Source organism: Rhinopithecus bieti, unplaced genomic scaffold (genome assembly GCF_001698545.2).
Source record: "Rhinopithecus bieti isolate Rb0 unplaced genomic scaffold, ASM169854v2 scaffold_3763, whole genome shotgun sequence".
Lineage (NCBI taxonomy): Eukaryota > Metazoa > Chordata > Mammalia > Primates > Cercopithecidae > Rhinopithecus > Rhinopithecus bieti.
This window is the reverse complement of record NW_016804379.1, coordinates 1,595,058-1,610,414: the sequence shown is the minus strand read 5'-3', so window position 1 is coordinate 1,610,414 and position 15,357 is coordinate 1,595,058. Positions and strand designations below refer to the sequence as shown.

Sequence of the window (15,357 nt, the reverse complement as noted above, 5' to 3'; positions counted from 1 at the left end):
AGCCTCCAGCCCTTCCTCCAGAGCTCTCCTCCAGCCCTTCCTCCAGAGCTCTCCTCCAGCCCTTCCTCCGGAGCCCTCCTCCAGCCCTTCCTCCAGAGCCTTCCTCCAGCCCTTCCTCCGGAGCCCTCCTCCTCCAGCCTCCAGCCCTTCCTCCAGAGCTCTCCTCCAGCCCTTCCTGCAGCCCTTCCTCTGGAGCCTTCCTCCAGTCCTTCCTCCAACTTTCCAAAGTCAAATGTGAGGTCTCCTCTACTCACATTGTACAGGCCTTCCTGAGGGTTCTTCCTTCTCTGCTAGGAAAGACAAAGGGAAGACATTAGAGGTAGAGAAACACAAACCCAAGCCATGAAATTACAGCAAACCCCATCCTGCCCCCTTACCGCAGCTCCCTGGGGCTCTGCCCTCTGCCTCTCTCCTCCCTGTGCTACCCAAGCCTTGCCTAGGCCACTGCTGGGGCCCTCACGGCACTACATGGCTCATACTTGGTTACCTGCAGTTGGATACACACTTTGCTCTCCCAGAGGGGCCCACCCAACCCTAGCATTGCCCAGGGCAGGCCATGGGGACGCCTGCAGATTGTCCCTTTGCAGACAGAACACCACACACACGTCACAAGCTGACAAGCGGGACTTTTGACTGAAGACAAAAGGTGTCACATACCATCATTTGGAGCAGGGCCAGCCTCTGGTAGTGAGGTCCTACTGAGAAGTGCCCTCCCCACACCCTCCTAGTCCAGACAAGAGGAGAGGAGGCAAGATAAGCTTGGATAGTGGGGGTGAGGAGTGGTCAATGAAATCAACAGCCTCTCTACTGCCTCTTCACTCTAGCAACAACACAACCAGCACAGGGCTCAGCCTGGACAGTGTGATCACTGTCAGCATCCGGCAGCACTGCCCTTCCACCAAGACAGTCCTGGCCTTTGTCCTGAGCCCTGCTCTTAAGAGGACGCTAACAATCCAAATTTAACAACACATTAAAAGGATCATTCACTATGGTCAAGTGGGATTTATCTCTGGGATGCAAGGATGGTTCAACAAATGAAATCAATAAACATGATACACCACATTAACAGAATGAAGAACAAAAATCATGATCATCTCACTAGGTGCAGGAAAAGCATTTGACAAAATTTAACTTCCTTTCATGCTAAAAACTCTCAACAAATTAGATATAGAAGGAATGTGCCTCCACACAATAAAGGCCACATACGACCAATCCACAGCTAACACTACACTCAGCAGGGAAAAGCTGAAGCCTTTCCTCTCTTTCTTCTAAGATCTGAAACAAGACAAAGATGCTCACACTCACTACTTCTATTCAATATAGTAACATAGGTCCCAGCCGAGCAATTAGCAAAAGATGCCAAGAATATACAATGGGAAATGAATGGTCTCTTCAATAAATGGTACTGGAAAAACGATATCCACATGCAAAAGAATGAAATTGGACCTTATCTCACACCATATACAAAAATCAACTCAAAATGGATTAAAGACTTAAACACAAGACCTGAAACTGTAAAACTTCATATTAATAATAAATCATAGGTGAATAGACATTTCTCAAAAGAAGACATAAAAATGGGTAAGAGATCCATGAAAAAATGTTTAACATCACTAACCATTAGGGAGATAAAAGGTAAAACCACAATGAGATCACCTCACTCCTGTTAAGATGGGTATTACCAAAAAGACAAAAGACAACAATAGCTGACGATGATAGAGAGAAAAAGAAACCCTTGAACATTCTTGATGGGAATGTAAATTAATACAACCATTATGGAAAACAGCATTAAGGCTCCTCAAAAAACTAAAAATAGAACTACCATATGACCCAACAATCACACTTCTGAGTATTGACCCAAAAGATTTGAAGTCTGTTTGTTGAAGAAATGTCTATACTCCCATGTTGATTGTAGCACTGTTAACAATAAACAAGGCCAGGTGTGGTGGTTCACGCCTGGAATCCCAGCACTTTGGTTGCCTGAGGCGGGTGGATCACTTGAGGTCGAAAGTTCAATACCAGCCTGACCAACATGGAGAAACCCATCTCTACTAAAAAACTACAAAATTAGCCAAGCGTGGTGGCGCATGCCTGTAATCCCAGCTACTCGGGAGGCTGAGGCACGAGAATTGCTTGAACCTGGGAGGTGGAGGTTGTGGTGAACTAAGATTGTGCCATTGCACTCCAGCCTGGGCAACAAAAGCGAAACACTGTCAAAAAAAACAAACAACAAAAAACAAACAAACAAAAAATAACCAAGTTACAGAATCAACCTAAGTGTCCGTCAAAGAATGAACAGATAAAGAGACTGTGGAACATACACACAATAGAATATTATTCAGCTTTTAAAAAGGAAGAAATTCTGTCATTCACTCTAACATGGATGGATCCAGAGACCACTATGCTAAGTGAAATCAGCCAGGCACAGAAAGACAAACACTGCATGTTCTCACTTATATGTGGAATCTAAAACAGTTTAACTCACAGAAGCATGGATAAGTAGCATGATGTTTACCAGATGCTGGGGAATGGGGGGATGGGGAATGGGGAGATGATAGTCACAGGGTACAAAGCCTCAATTAGATAGGAAGAGTAATTTATTTTTAGATCAGCAGCACAACATGCTGAATATAGCTAATACGTGAGTACTATACATTTTAATATCTCTAAGAGTAAATTGCTAATGTTCTCATCACAAAAAAGTTAAATATTTGAAGTGATAAATGTTAATTAGCTTAATTTAATCATTTCACATGATATTCAAAAATCATAACAATACTTCGTACCCCATAAATATGTAGAACTATAATTTGTCAATATAAAACAAACAGAAAGAGAAAGACAGAGGAAGGAAGGAAGGAAGGAAGGAAGGAAGGAAGGAAGGAAGGAAATAAGGAAGGAAGGAAATAAGAATGAAGGAGAAAAAACAAAGAGGACCCTATCCTACTGTGGTCTCATCCAGCTGCTCCCCTACCCACAGGGTATAGTGTCTACAAAGCCAAAAGATCAGAGCCCCCCAGGGACCATACCCCAACTATACGTGGGTTATCCAGTGGTCTTGGGCCCTTCCTGTATGGACCTCTTCACCAGGTCTGTCCTCTTGGGGCAGATGGTGCCACCATGTGTGCATCTCAGGATGGCCAAGGAGCAGTTTGAGGGGAAGTGGGTAGAGCTTAGACATGAGCAGTGGGTACCACTTCCGGGGATGCGGTCCCTTGAGATGCAGAATGGAGCCAAGGAGGAAGGAACAGGTTGTGGCAGCGAGTGGGTCTCCATCTCTTCTCTTGTCCCAGGCCCACACATGAGGGTCGAGTCCGGTTGCCGAGTGAGCTGAGGAACCCTCCCCTGTAGCCTGGGCTGAACCCCACCACACATGCAGGAACACACAGGAAGATAGAGGAACCCCTACCGGCTTTCCCCCCATCTCAGGGTCCCGGCCGCGTCTCTTGTCCAAAACATCGTACTCCTCTCTTCGTCCTAGATTGAGCTCCTACAACAAACAAGAAAGTGTCAGACACAGGACAGAGGAACCTCAGAAGGATAGGGCCAGCTGGTCTGGAGAGTGTGGTTTCCCTCTCTGGGGTGACTCACAAAAAGAGGGGCAGCGGCTGGGGAGGGGATGGTAACTGGTCCATCTGGAGACCATCATCCCAGAGGACCTCTCAGAGAACACGCATTAAGATGACAGTGGATGGGATCCCCAAAGGTCACCAAGAACTATATGCTGATCAGTCCAACAGGATAAGGAACAACATTCTCATGAGCAAATAGAGAAGCTGGGGCTCAGAGGTGGTAGTCAATTCCACCACAGTCCCATTGCACAGGGAGTGTGAAATCGCTTTCCCCTCCTCCGGGAAGATTCCAATACATGCCTTCTCTACCCATCTCTAGCCTTTGCAAATTGCTGATGGCTTGGGGGCTCACTAATGGCAGGCACTATACTAAGCTCTTTCCACGTATCAAGCCATTGAAGCATGTAATCTTTATGGCGCCCTTTGAGACACGTACAATTACTACACTTGATTTACGGGTTAGAAAACTGAGGTTAAACAAGTTGCAGCCGGGTTGCAGAGGTGATAGCTGGGGACCAGACTTAAACCCGAGACTCTGGCGGGCATGTTCCCTAGGTCCGAGGAGGGGACTGCCCTTCCTTTCCGGAGGGTCTGCGGCGAGACTGACTTACATTATAGAGCTGGTTCTGGCCCTGCTGGTATGTGGCGGCGTCTGCGCTCCTGCTGAACTGCAACACAGAGAGCAAAGCGCGTTACTGCTCCGCGAGGGCGCGCAGGGGTGCCGGGGTGCCAGGGCGCGCGGCGACCCGAGGGACAGCCCTACTCCGCTCCTTGGCAACTAACAATGCGTGCCCTGCCTCCTGGGGCTGAGCCCTTGCAGGGACCGGGTCGTGGCAGCCGCTTTTTCTGAGCCCAGCTGTCTTTCCTCCTGCCTGTGACACGTGCATCCATCACGCTGGCCCAGGACCCGCTGGCGTTTATTCTTCCCGGGCTAGCGCCCTCGCGCGTGCGCAGAGGTGTAAGGTTCTTGGTCTGCGCCCCCGCGGACGTGAGTATTCTCTAGGGTCCCTTCCTCCGGGGACTCTGAGGACAATCCAGGGTGGATGGCGGCTGGTCAAGGTCCCGCCTCCTATCTTGACCCTGGGGGCAGGGTGCTGTACGTGCATCACTCGCCCAGCCCTGAGCCATCGCCCTGCTGCACTGGTGTCCAGGAAGCCTAGCGTTTGCTTAGTGTCCTGAGCATCTGTTGGAAGCTGACACAGGCTCACTCTTGCTTCACTTCATGCCGCTTCAGGCGGGAGAAACTGCAATGTCTTACAGATCTAGAGCATTGGAAACAACCTTAGAAATCATCTAGGGCAGCATTTTCAAACTTAAAACAAGAAACTCAGTAAGATTTGGTTTTTCAAATAAAATACTACGCCAAAGTTCAACATGCAAACAAGAAATGGGTTGGGGAGCACCGAAGTGATGACTGAAACTGGATCCTCCCCTTTACTCCTAAATTCTTCCACCCTCTGCCCACACCATGACCAGCCCCACAAAGAAATCCAGGGTCTGCAAGGCACCAAGTGAAAACCCAGGCTCTGTCCACTCTCCTACTACAGGTGAGGAAAGAGTCTTTTCAAGAGAAAGGCTAACATGGCCTTCATTCACACTTGGACAGCAGGACCTCTGCCTAAGTGTAAGCCCCTTTGTCGCCGGCACCATCACCTTCCCTGGGATACTCTGATGTGCACACATTTGTACAGCTTGTCAGGGAGGTGCCTAGCACCAGGCTCTCCCTCCCACCCTGTCCATCTCAGCCAGACACTGCCACCTCTTCCTCAGCCCACTCAAGGCACACACTTGGCTGGTCTCTGCTTTGCTCCTGGATACCAAGCCCCAGGCACCACCCAAGCTTGAGACTTTGCAAGACCAAGGCGCTTCTGAACATCCATCAAGTGGAGGTCCCTGTGCCCTCCTCCCAAAGCCCAGTGGTACCCACCTTCACTCTCAGGAACAGGGCAGTGAGAATGACACCATAGATGAAGAGGATTCCATCCAGCAGGTAGCAGAGTTTGGGATCCAGCAGGCCAAAGCTCTGTGCCTCTGTGCCAAGAGATAAAGCTGGTCAGCCAGGCCCAAGGTAACCAGAACACATCCCCATCACCCTAGGGTGGCACTAGGACTGACTGTGACCAACAAAATCATGACACGGAGACTATATCCAATCCCCATGCTTCAGCCTGATCACAACCCCCTCCCTCCCTCCCACCTTAGCTAGTTCCTGGAAATCCTATTGGCACCAATGGCAGATGTGGCCCCTGTGGGGCCAAATAACCTGAAGCAATATTGGGGAGGGGAGGTGGAAACAAGGCGGGCAGATGAGGCTGTTCTCTGTGCACAGAGCTCCTGCCTCAGCGGCAGAAGCCCAGCCATGTTAGTGCCTGTGTGAACCAAGAACTCTGGAAACCTCTGGAAGGTGTTCACATCTGGATGAATGGTACTCCTAGCCTGAGGTATGTGGCTCTGAGGCCTACCCATGGGAGACAACAGGTCAAATGATGGTCAAATGAGATCATTTCAATATCTAACAGTTAACTAGGACAGCAAGAATCTGGGTTAACTCTCCCCATACTCCCTACCTACCTCAGTACCAGGCACTCTCCCACCGAGGACAGTGGGATCTGGTGCTCAGCTTCCCTTCCCTGTGCCCTGAAGGGTTTCATGGGCAACAGACAGAGGTACCTTTGGTGCCCCTCCCCACCTAGGCCCAGCATCTCCCTGCCCCCCAGTCCCAGTTCCATGGCCTCAGCCTTCCCTGTCTCCCCTCCTCCCACTACACACACCGCATTCGCAGGACATGCCTTGCTCTTCCGGACTATTTGCCCTGTGCCTTGCATGCACTCTTCCCTCTTGATGTTCCCTCCATCTCTCTCCTTGAAACCCTACTATTCGGTAACATTTGATGCATCCTACAAAATGCAGCTCAAAGGTCTCTTCGGTGTTAGCCTCTCCCACTGCAAATTTCCCAGGGGCCCCTAACTCCTAGTGCCATATTAACCTTTGTCAAGCTGTAGTTAATGCACTTTTAGTTGGCACTGCCACTGGAGTACCATGGGCTGAAGAATGCAGATACAGTATATACTCTGGTTAACTAAAAGTTTGCATTTTTGGGCCAGGTGCGGTGGCTCACGCCTGTAATCCAAGCACTTTGGGAAGCCGACATGGGTGGATCACTTGAGGTCAGGAGTTCAAGTCCAGCATGGTCAATGTGGTGAAACCCTGTCTCTACTAAAAATACAAAAATTAGCTGGGTGTGGTGGCAGGCACCTGTAATCACAGCCACTCTGGAGGCTGAGGCAGGAGAATCACTGGAACCTGGGAGGCGGAGGTTGCAGTGAGCTGAGATCATGCCACTGCACTTCAGCCTAGCACACAGAGTGAGGCTCCGTCTCAAAAAAAAAAAAAGAAAAAGAAAGAATAAAAACAGTTAGCGGTTTTATTAGAAACATCATGGCACTGTGAATGAGGAGATTTGGATTTTAGTCTGACCATACTTCCTACTAGGTAAATGTGCAACAACTCAACCTGTAAAACAGGGCATGGTATCCATCTCACTCCACCCGTGCCTCGTAACTAGAGCAGAGGTCCCAGGCCAGCCCAGCCAGTGTCTGTCTCCCAAGGTCTGGGCGCCCTCTGGTGGCCTTTGGACCCAGATGCGGGCAGAGGGAGTGGAGGCCATATGTGGGAGTACTGTCATTCTTTCTGGCTGTGTGATTTGGGGCAGGTTATGTATGCTCTGTCAGCTGCCTCTTCTGTCGAACAGGTGAAAACTAACATTTCTGCAGGCACTGCCTTAAATGTAATCATCGTCAGATCCTCCTGCCACCCACTCTCTGACAGAGGCACCGAGGATTCCTGTTCAGAGCACACAGTGACAGGCAGCCCAGGACTGACCCCTAGCAGCTCTCTCCCTCTTCCTGCCCCTGGGCCAGCCCTGCCTGCCCCTCCATACCAGCAACATTTTGGCCTCCCCGACGAACTATGGAAGCAGATGATTCAAAGGCAACCGCCAGTGTTCCCACACCCACCACCCTGAATCCCTCTGTCCCCAAGCTTTTGACTCCAACCCTAATTCAGGACCCCTCTTGCCCCCAGGCAGCTGATCTCTGCAAACCTCCCACAGACCCTCCCCAGAGACCCAGCCACTCGGATGAGAGTCCAAGCTCTTTGTCCAGTCATGTTAGGGCTCTGCCAGAACAAGTCCAGGCCTGAAAAGACCACAGCTTTGTGCCACCCTGTCCCTCTGCTCCTGTCTTTTATACCCCATTCTTCCTTGAACACACCCATATTTTTCTACCCCCTTGCCTGTTGAGCTAGATCCTCTTCCAGGCCTGTGTTCTACCCCTCCACTCAACACCTGTTGAAATCAGACTGTCCCACCACCTGAACCCCTGAGGAAAAAGTGAGAGGATGTCGGTTCAAGAGCCGATATCTCCCAAAGTGCTCTACAGACCCAACTCCTCAGGACTCAGATGCCCCTCCATCTAGGCTGCCAGCACCTGAGACCAATGGCTGCGTCTTCATTGTTGCCTCTTCCTCCAGCCCCGGCATCGGAGTGCAGGGCACAGGGTAGACAATCACTCGATATCATGGAATGTTTCAGGGCTGAGCTTCAGTGATGAGGAAGATGCTGGGCCCAGCCCCAGGTGTGCCTGCCCTCTGGCCCCCAGGTATTGCTGGAAGTCCTCACTGACCTAGGGAGGATCTAAAGGCCTCTCGGGGACAAGCCAGCTCCCATGAAGGCCACCAAAACTGGGGTGACTTTTTGCTATTAGGACTGCAGAGGAGATAACAGTGGTGATTTATGGGACTGGTTGAGACTCAGAAGAAAAGCCAGGAGAAAATCACTCAGCTGCTTGTCACAGAAAATGAGAACAGAAAAATTACTGGACAGTAAATTTAGCACAAATAAGAAATATTTCTTTGTGTTGTGCAGACTCAGCACAGTAGAGGGGCAGGGGGATTGGGCACCTCCCTGAGATAAGTAATATGAACAAGTTTCCTTCCTTCCTTCCTGCCTGCCTTCCTGCCTTCCTGCCTTCCTTCCTTCCTGCCTTCCTGCCTTCCTGCCTTCCTTCCTTCCTTCCTTCTTCCTTTCTTTCTGCATAGTTTTATGACTGATGACAAGTGTGCTGTGTGTGGTTGGGTGGAGGAGAGGATATCAACCCCAATATAATTCCCTGTGTCGGACCCTCCTCTCCTCAGTCCCACTACGCCTGTGCTGGGAGAGATGGGCCTGAGGAAGACAGTCATGGCCCAGAAAGCTCCATGCAGGGATGCAGGACCTGATTCAGTTATGCGATTAATGAAATATTCATTGGGCATCTGCTCTGTGCGGGGAACTATTGAAATGGAATGAACTCTAGATTGCGTGCAGGTGGGTTCGAGTACTTCCTCTGCCACTTACCAGCTGTGTGGTCTTGGACAAGTAACTCCCCTCTCTGGGCCTCAGTTACCTCATCTGTTAAATGGAGGGTAATCATATCTACCTTAAGGGTTGTGATGAGAATCAAAAGACAATGATGTCTGATATTTGGGTCAAGTCTTCTGAGTCCCTACCCTCATGGGGCTTAAGGCTTAGCTCTTGAGGCCACATACAAGGTGCAGGGGCTTCCCTGGACAGCAGACAGTTTTGCAGGATGCCAGCTCAAAGGCACCGCATCGTCACTCTCTTCTTGGTCCTGGCTTCTTCCCTGCGTGCCCTCCTGCGGCTTCTTCATATTTCTACCAATTCCATCCCAAAGGGACCAACAGCTGCTTCCTAGGAGGTTTTGGGTTTTACGTGGTAAGTACTTTTCTGTACAAGTGGAAAAGCTGTTTTATTTCATGTTCCTGATCCCTACCCAAGATTTACAGCACCCAGGAGAACCTCAGCATTTGAAAGGAGCCCCAGAGACTGACAGAGCGTTCTCACACAGACTCTCAATCCACTGCCCTCTCCCCTGAGGCTCTGACTTAAGTGGCCTGGAGTGGAACCTGAGCATGGGGACTTCATTGCATGGCCATGAATGGATTGAGATTCAGACCTGCATCATTACAGTGGCCAGAGCATGTGAGAGGGAAGCCCAGCCTTCCATAGAATGCAGCTACACCCTACAACAAATGTAAATTTCTGTCAAACAGATAGAAGGAACAAAATTAAAGCTTTGGTCCTTCTTATACACTGTACTTCTGAACTGTGTATTATGGAACTTCTCTAAGCCTTGGTTTTCTCATCTGTAAAATGGGGATAACAATACAACCTGTCTCGTTAGATAGTGGTGAGGGTTAATTATGATACTTTTTTTTTTCTTTTTTTTTTTTTTTGAGATGCAGTCTCACTCTGTTGCCCAGGCTGGAGTGCAATGGCATGACCTCAGCTCACTGCAACCACTGCCTCCCTGGTTCAAGTGACTCTCCTGCCTCAGCCTCCCGAGTAGCTGGGATTACAGCCACGCACCACCACGCCCTGCTAATTTTTGTAATTTTAGTAGAGACGGGGTTTCGCCATGTTGGCCAGGCCGGTCTCAGACTCCTGAACTCAAGTGATCCACCCACCTCGGCCTCCCAAAGTGCTGGGATTATAGGCGTGAGCCACCGTGCCTGGCCAAATACGATACTTCTTATGGGGTGAAGATCAAATAAAATAATTCTTATGGGGCGAAGGACCCCATAAGAGTATGTATTCCATTATGTCACCTATTGTTATTGCCATGATTTCTACTTTAAGCCCATGCACAATAAGCTGGAACCTTCTTGCCCTGTAGCAAGATACCAGGAATAGGCCATGTGAGATGCTCAGAGGAGGCTGGGGGCAGACAAAGAGGATCACAGAGTATCTAGGCATATGGGTCATTGTATCTAAGTGTTGTGAGTCTAATTAGTGACAGTGAGCCTCACCATCCCTTTATAGCCTTTTGTCATCTTCATAAAAGCCCTGAGTTCAGGAAGTCTCATGGCACTGGCCATTAACAGGAAGATTCTGGGGCCCCAGAGTGCACCCTGGGGGAGACACACCTATCCTTACAGAATCTGGTTTCTCTGGGTGAGATTTACTTGAACTGTATTGTCTCTGAGCCAGACTGTGAACTTCTGCTAACAGGGATCAGGCCTTAATCAACCTGGTCCAGCCATACCCTGAGGCTGCAAATACACACTGGTGCCCTCTTCCCCTCCAGTCAACCTCCTTCTCCAGCAAATCCTGTTTCAGAGCTGGGCATCTGCAGGACTCCCTCACATCCAACTAATAAGGATTCTTCTCATTCGAACCCTAATTTCTACTTTTAAACTGACTTCCTGTGTCTGATGGAGTTTGATTCTTATGAGTGCCAGGAGACAAACAGGGGGCTATTATGGGGCCCAATTCACAGGTGGATAAACTGAGATCAGAGAAATGAAGCAACTTCACCAAGGACACCTGCAGGTTAGTGGCAAAGCTGGAAGGGAATTCCTGGGTCTCCTGACTCCAGGTACTTCTCTTAGCCTTATGCCTTCGATGCACCTGACCTGTGGGCACAGGACCCAGAGTTTCCACCTACCTCTGAATTCACAGCCCTTGCCATTTTGCCCACTTTTGACACTTAATCACAACGGCTTGTAAACGTTTCACTTCGAGTCCTCCCCCACCACTGGCTCTGGCAAGGACAGATGGTGCCACGTAGTTTCATTTGCTCGTTTCCCCTCCTCACCAGCACATCACAGGCTTAGAGAAGAGCAAAGAACATAAGCCTTCGAGTCAGAAAGACTCTAAGACTCAAATGTGGAATCTGCCCCATTATTGGCTTGTTTTGGCACAGTCTTCTTAACCTCTCTGAGCTTCAGTTTTCCTATCTGCAAAAGGGCTTTGATAAGACCGACTTCATGGGTGCGGAGCAATGAGGTAAAGTTTGTGGGGTGCCCTGCACAGTGGCGCATGCTGGGAGGCTCTGCAGATACAAGCAGTGGCAGCAGGGGACGGCCCTCTGACCTCCCACCCCATCCTGCCAGAGTGAGGGACAGAACCTGGCCAGGTTTCCCAGCTCAGGATGGGGATACCCACTCTTCAGGAGTGTGTGAAGATAAAAACAGATAATGGGGGCCGGGTGTAGTGGCTCATGCCTGTAATCCCAGCACTTTGGAAGGCCAAGACGGGCAGATCACGAGGTCAGGAGACCATCCTGGCCAACACGGTGAAACCCTGTCTCTACTAAAAATACAAAAAAAAAATTAGCTGGGCGTGGTGGCGGGTGCCTGTAGTCCCAGTGACTCGGGAGGCTGAGGCAGGAGAATGGTGTGAACCCAGGAGGTGGAGCTTGCAGTGAGTGGAGATCCCACCTCTACACTCCAGCCTGGGCAACAGAGTGAGACTCAGTCTCAAAAAAAACAAAAAAAAGAAAAAACAAAACAAAACAAAAAAACAGATAATGGGTATGTACAAAGTGCCTGGCACACAGTAGGAGCTCAGTAGTGTGTAGACTTTCTGAGAACTCCTCACTTCACAAAATGATAATGATGTAACGCATGCACGAAGCATACAGTTTAGAGAACTCTTTGCACTTGCATGATCTGGCTTAATCCTCAGACCAACCTTGCACAATACGGGCAGAATTATTACCAATTCTATTTTGCAGATAATGACATTGTGGCTCAAATGGGTCACACAGCTAGAGATTTTCTGAGTGCATCTGATGCAAAGTCCCTTCTCTTATCCCAGTGCCTCTGGGGTTCCTCTCATATAGAGGGCCTCCCACGTCTTCCAGGAGTTTCTTCATTGGTAGCACTTCTGGCCTCCACTTGAATATCTCCAGTGACAGGAAGCTCAGCACCCAGCAATCACTGGTGGAGAGCTCTAATTTTCAGAGTTAAAAAAACTTTGAACCTAGTTCTGCCTTCAGAAGCACAAATCACACAGATCCTCCAATTTCTATTGGGCAGTCTTTCAAACCTCACCCCCATCCAGCTTGATTCCACTTTGGTAGGAAGCCCTACAGGTAAGAATAAATCCTACGAAGGAGACAACTGCAATCCAAGTCCTGGCGTTGCTACTGTGTGATCACTGAGTAATCACAGCAACCTCCCAGGGTGTGTGACACTCAAATGGAAAGGGCTTGGTACCTGCTAAGCGCTCAGTTGGTAGGTACTAATGGAATCAACATGAACCACAGTATCTCACGATCCCGGTAGGAGTGGCCAGCTTTCTACTACCCAACCTTCCTTCCTTTGACCCCCCAACTTTGAGCCCTGAGTCCTGCTGCTGCCCAGCTCCACCCCCAGGCTCAGGCACAACTGGTGATGACATTGCAGGGTAAGAACTTAGAAAACAGGAAGTCACTGTTCTTAGGAAGGCAGTGGCAGCAGCTATGGTGGGGGGGGGGGTGGTGTCTATGTTGGGCAGGGTGCTGAGTGTGATGCCAACTCAGTGACCACAGCATCGAGGCACCCAGACCACCCTCGTCAGCAGGTTACTCCCTTTCATTGAATAACTTTCACTGCAGCAGAAAAGATACAGGATAGACACACAGAGTAATAATTATAACCACTGGCTGAAGATTTGTTCTGGTCCAGGAACTACATGTATGAGTTTTCTCATTCAGTCTTCACAGTGACTCTGATTTCACAGCTAGGGAAACTGAGGCTCAGAGAGGTTAGTAACATGCCTAATGTCGAGAGCCAGGGTTGAACCCAGGTACTTCTGGATCCATAGTCCAGGTCTTAACTACCACCTGGTACTGCCCTTGAATGACTTGCTGATCCTCAGAGCTGGGGAGAGGGGTCCTCACCAGGCTGTGGAGTCCTTCCTTCTCCGAGGATCGAACCGTTATAGCAGGTCATATTCTTGACTCTACAATTAGCTTTCTTTCATTGAGGGCTGAGAGGCCTGGGGGGCTGATAGATACAGATGGCCTGCTACCAAATGTGAGGCCAGGACTCACACTGCCCAGTGCTCATAGCAATGACCCACTGGAGATACCTCAATCACCCTGACCTGTGGAACAACTCCAGATAATTTAGTGGCACCATACAATGTTTTACTACTCTGTTTAATTTGCTACCAGCCTGGCCAACATGGTGAAACCACGTCTCTACTAAAAATACAAAAAAAATTAGCCAGGCGTGGTGGCGGGCACCTGTAATACCAGCTACTCGAGATGCTGAGGCAAGAGAATCACTTGAACCCGGGAGGCGGAGGTTGCAGCGAGCTGAGATTGCGCCACTGCACTCCAGCCTGGGTGATAGAGTGAGACTCTGTCTAAAAAAATAAATAAATAAATAAATTTTAAAAAATTGCCACAGCCTCCTTAATTCTCTCCTCAGTGTTAGATTTCAAATATTCATGTTTCATTATAAAATTGGATCGTTTGTTCAAAACCACCTACAAATTATGTATTCCTATAGACAAGGGTTCCAAGGGAAGAGGGAAGAACAGGGCTGTGTGGTTTCTTAGGGGTAGCACATTATGAGCAAATGTTTCCCTTCTTGTATTTTTATTTCCATTAAAGTTGTTATGTTTTGAGTGATACTTTGTGATCATTTTTCTTTTCTGTTTTGTTTTGTTTTGTTTTTTAATTGAGACAGAGTCTCACTTTGTTCCCCAGGCTGGAGTGCAATAGCATGATCTTGGCTCGCTGCAACCTCCGCCTCCCAGGTTCAAGCGATTCTCCTGCCTCGGCCTCCCAGGCAGCTATGATTACAGGGACCTGACACCATGCCTGGCTAATTTTTTGTATTTTTAGTAGAGACGGGGTTTCACCATGTTGGCCAGGCTGGTCTCGAACTCCTGACCTCAGGTGATCCACCTGCCTTGGCCTCCCAAAGTGCTGGGATTACAGGCGTGAGCCACCGAGCCAAGCCCTTGTGATCATTTTTCTTTTTATTTTCAAGTAAATCAACTTAATATAAAAGTGCAGAAAAGTAGGAAAAAATCAAAGTTGCCCATAATACCACTTTCAAACACAGCCATTATTAATATGATGGCAGATGGCCGTCCAAAGTCTTTATTTATAAACTGTAATCATTTTACACAAAAATTTTTTCCCGGCCAGGTGCAGTGGCTCACGCCTGTAATCCCAGTACTTTGGGAGGCCAAGGCGGGCGGATTGCCTGAGGTCAGGAGTTTGAGACCAGCCTGGCCAACATGGTGAAACCCTATCTCTACTAAAAGTATGAAAATTAGCCGGGCATGGTGGCACATGCCTGTTATCCCAACTACTTGGGAGGCTAAGGCAGGAGAACCACTTCAACTTGGAAGGCAGAGGCTGCAGTGAGCCAAGATCGCATCATTACATGCCAGCCTGGGTGACAGAGAGGGACTCCATCTCAAAAAAAAAAAAAAAAATTTCCTGGAGAATCATTGTTTTCATTTAGTATTATGTTATAATCTAAGACTTCATGTTACTTCATATATGTGTATTTCATGTTACTTTGTCATTTTACCATTAATAAATATCCTTTTTAATGGTTGCCTAATAAGCTTTCCACTATCTACATAACCATTCCCCATTGGTGGTCATTTGTTTCCAATTTTTCACTATTGTAAATAATTCTGAGATAAATAGCTTCATTCCTAAAGCTTTTTACAGGTTTGGAATTCAATCATTAATAGCTTGAAAAATGGGCCAGATACGGTGGCTCAGGCCTGTAATCCCAACACGTGGGGAGGCCGAGCTGGCAGGACTGCTTGAGCCAAGGAGTTAAGAGACCAGCCTGGGCAACATGGCAAGACCCTGCCTCCACAAAAAATAAAAAATTAGCTGGGCATGATGGTGCATGCCTTAGTCCCAGCTACTCAGGAGGCTGAGGTGCGAGGATCACTTGAGCCCAAGGAGGTCAAAACTGCAGT

General features: G+C 48.7%; 1 protein-coding gene across 5 annotated transcripts in view; it reads right to left on the bottom strand.

Annotated features, from left to right (window-relative positions):
- CD247 (CD247 molecule) overlaps window positions 1-15,357 on the bottom strand; it is a 92,982-nt gene that overhangs the window by 7,027 nt on the left and 70,598 nt on the right. For 3 of the 5 annotated variants that reach the window (XM_017867609.1, XM_017867607.1, XM_017867611.1), the window contains exons 2-5: window positions 5,500-5,603; window positions 4,184-4,240; window positions 3,410-3,490; window positions 255-290 (exon numbers count right to left, since the gene is read on the bottom strand). In XM_017867609.1, the coding sequence (XP_017723098.1) occupies window positions 255-290; window positions 3,410-3,490; window positions 4,184-4,240; window positions 5,500-5,603 (278 nt within the window). The remainder of the gene's footprint in view (window positions 1-254; window positions 291-3,409; window positions 3,491-4,183; window positions 4,241-5,499; window positions 5,604-15,357) is intronic. The other 2 variants (XM_017867610.1, XM_017867608.1) reach the window with 1 other exon arrangement.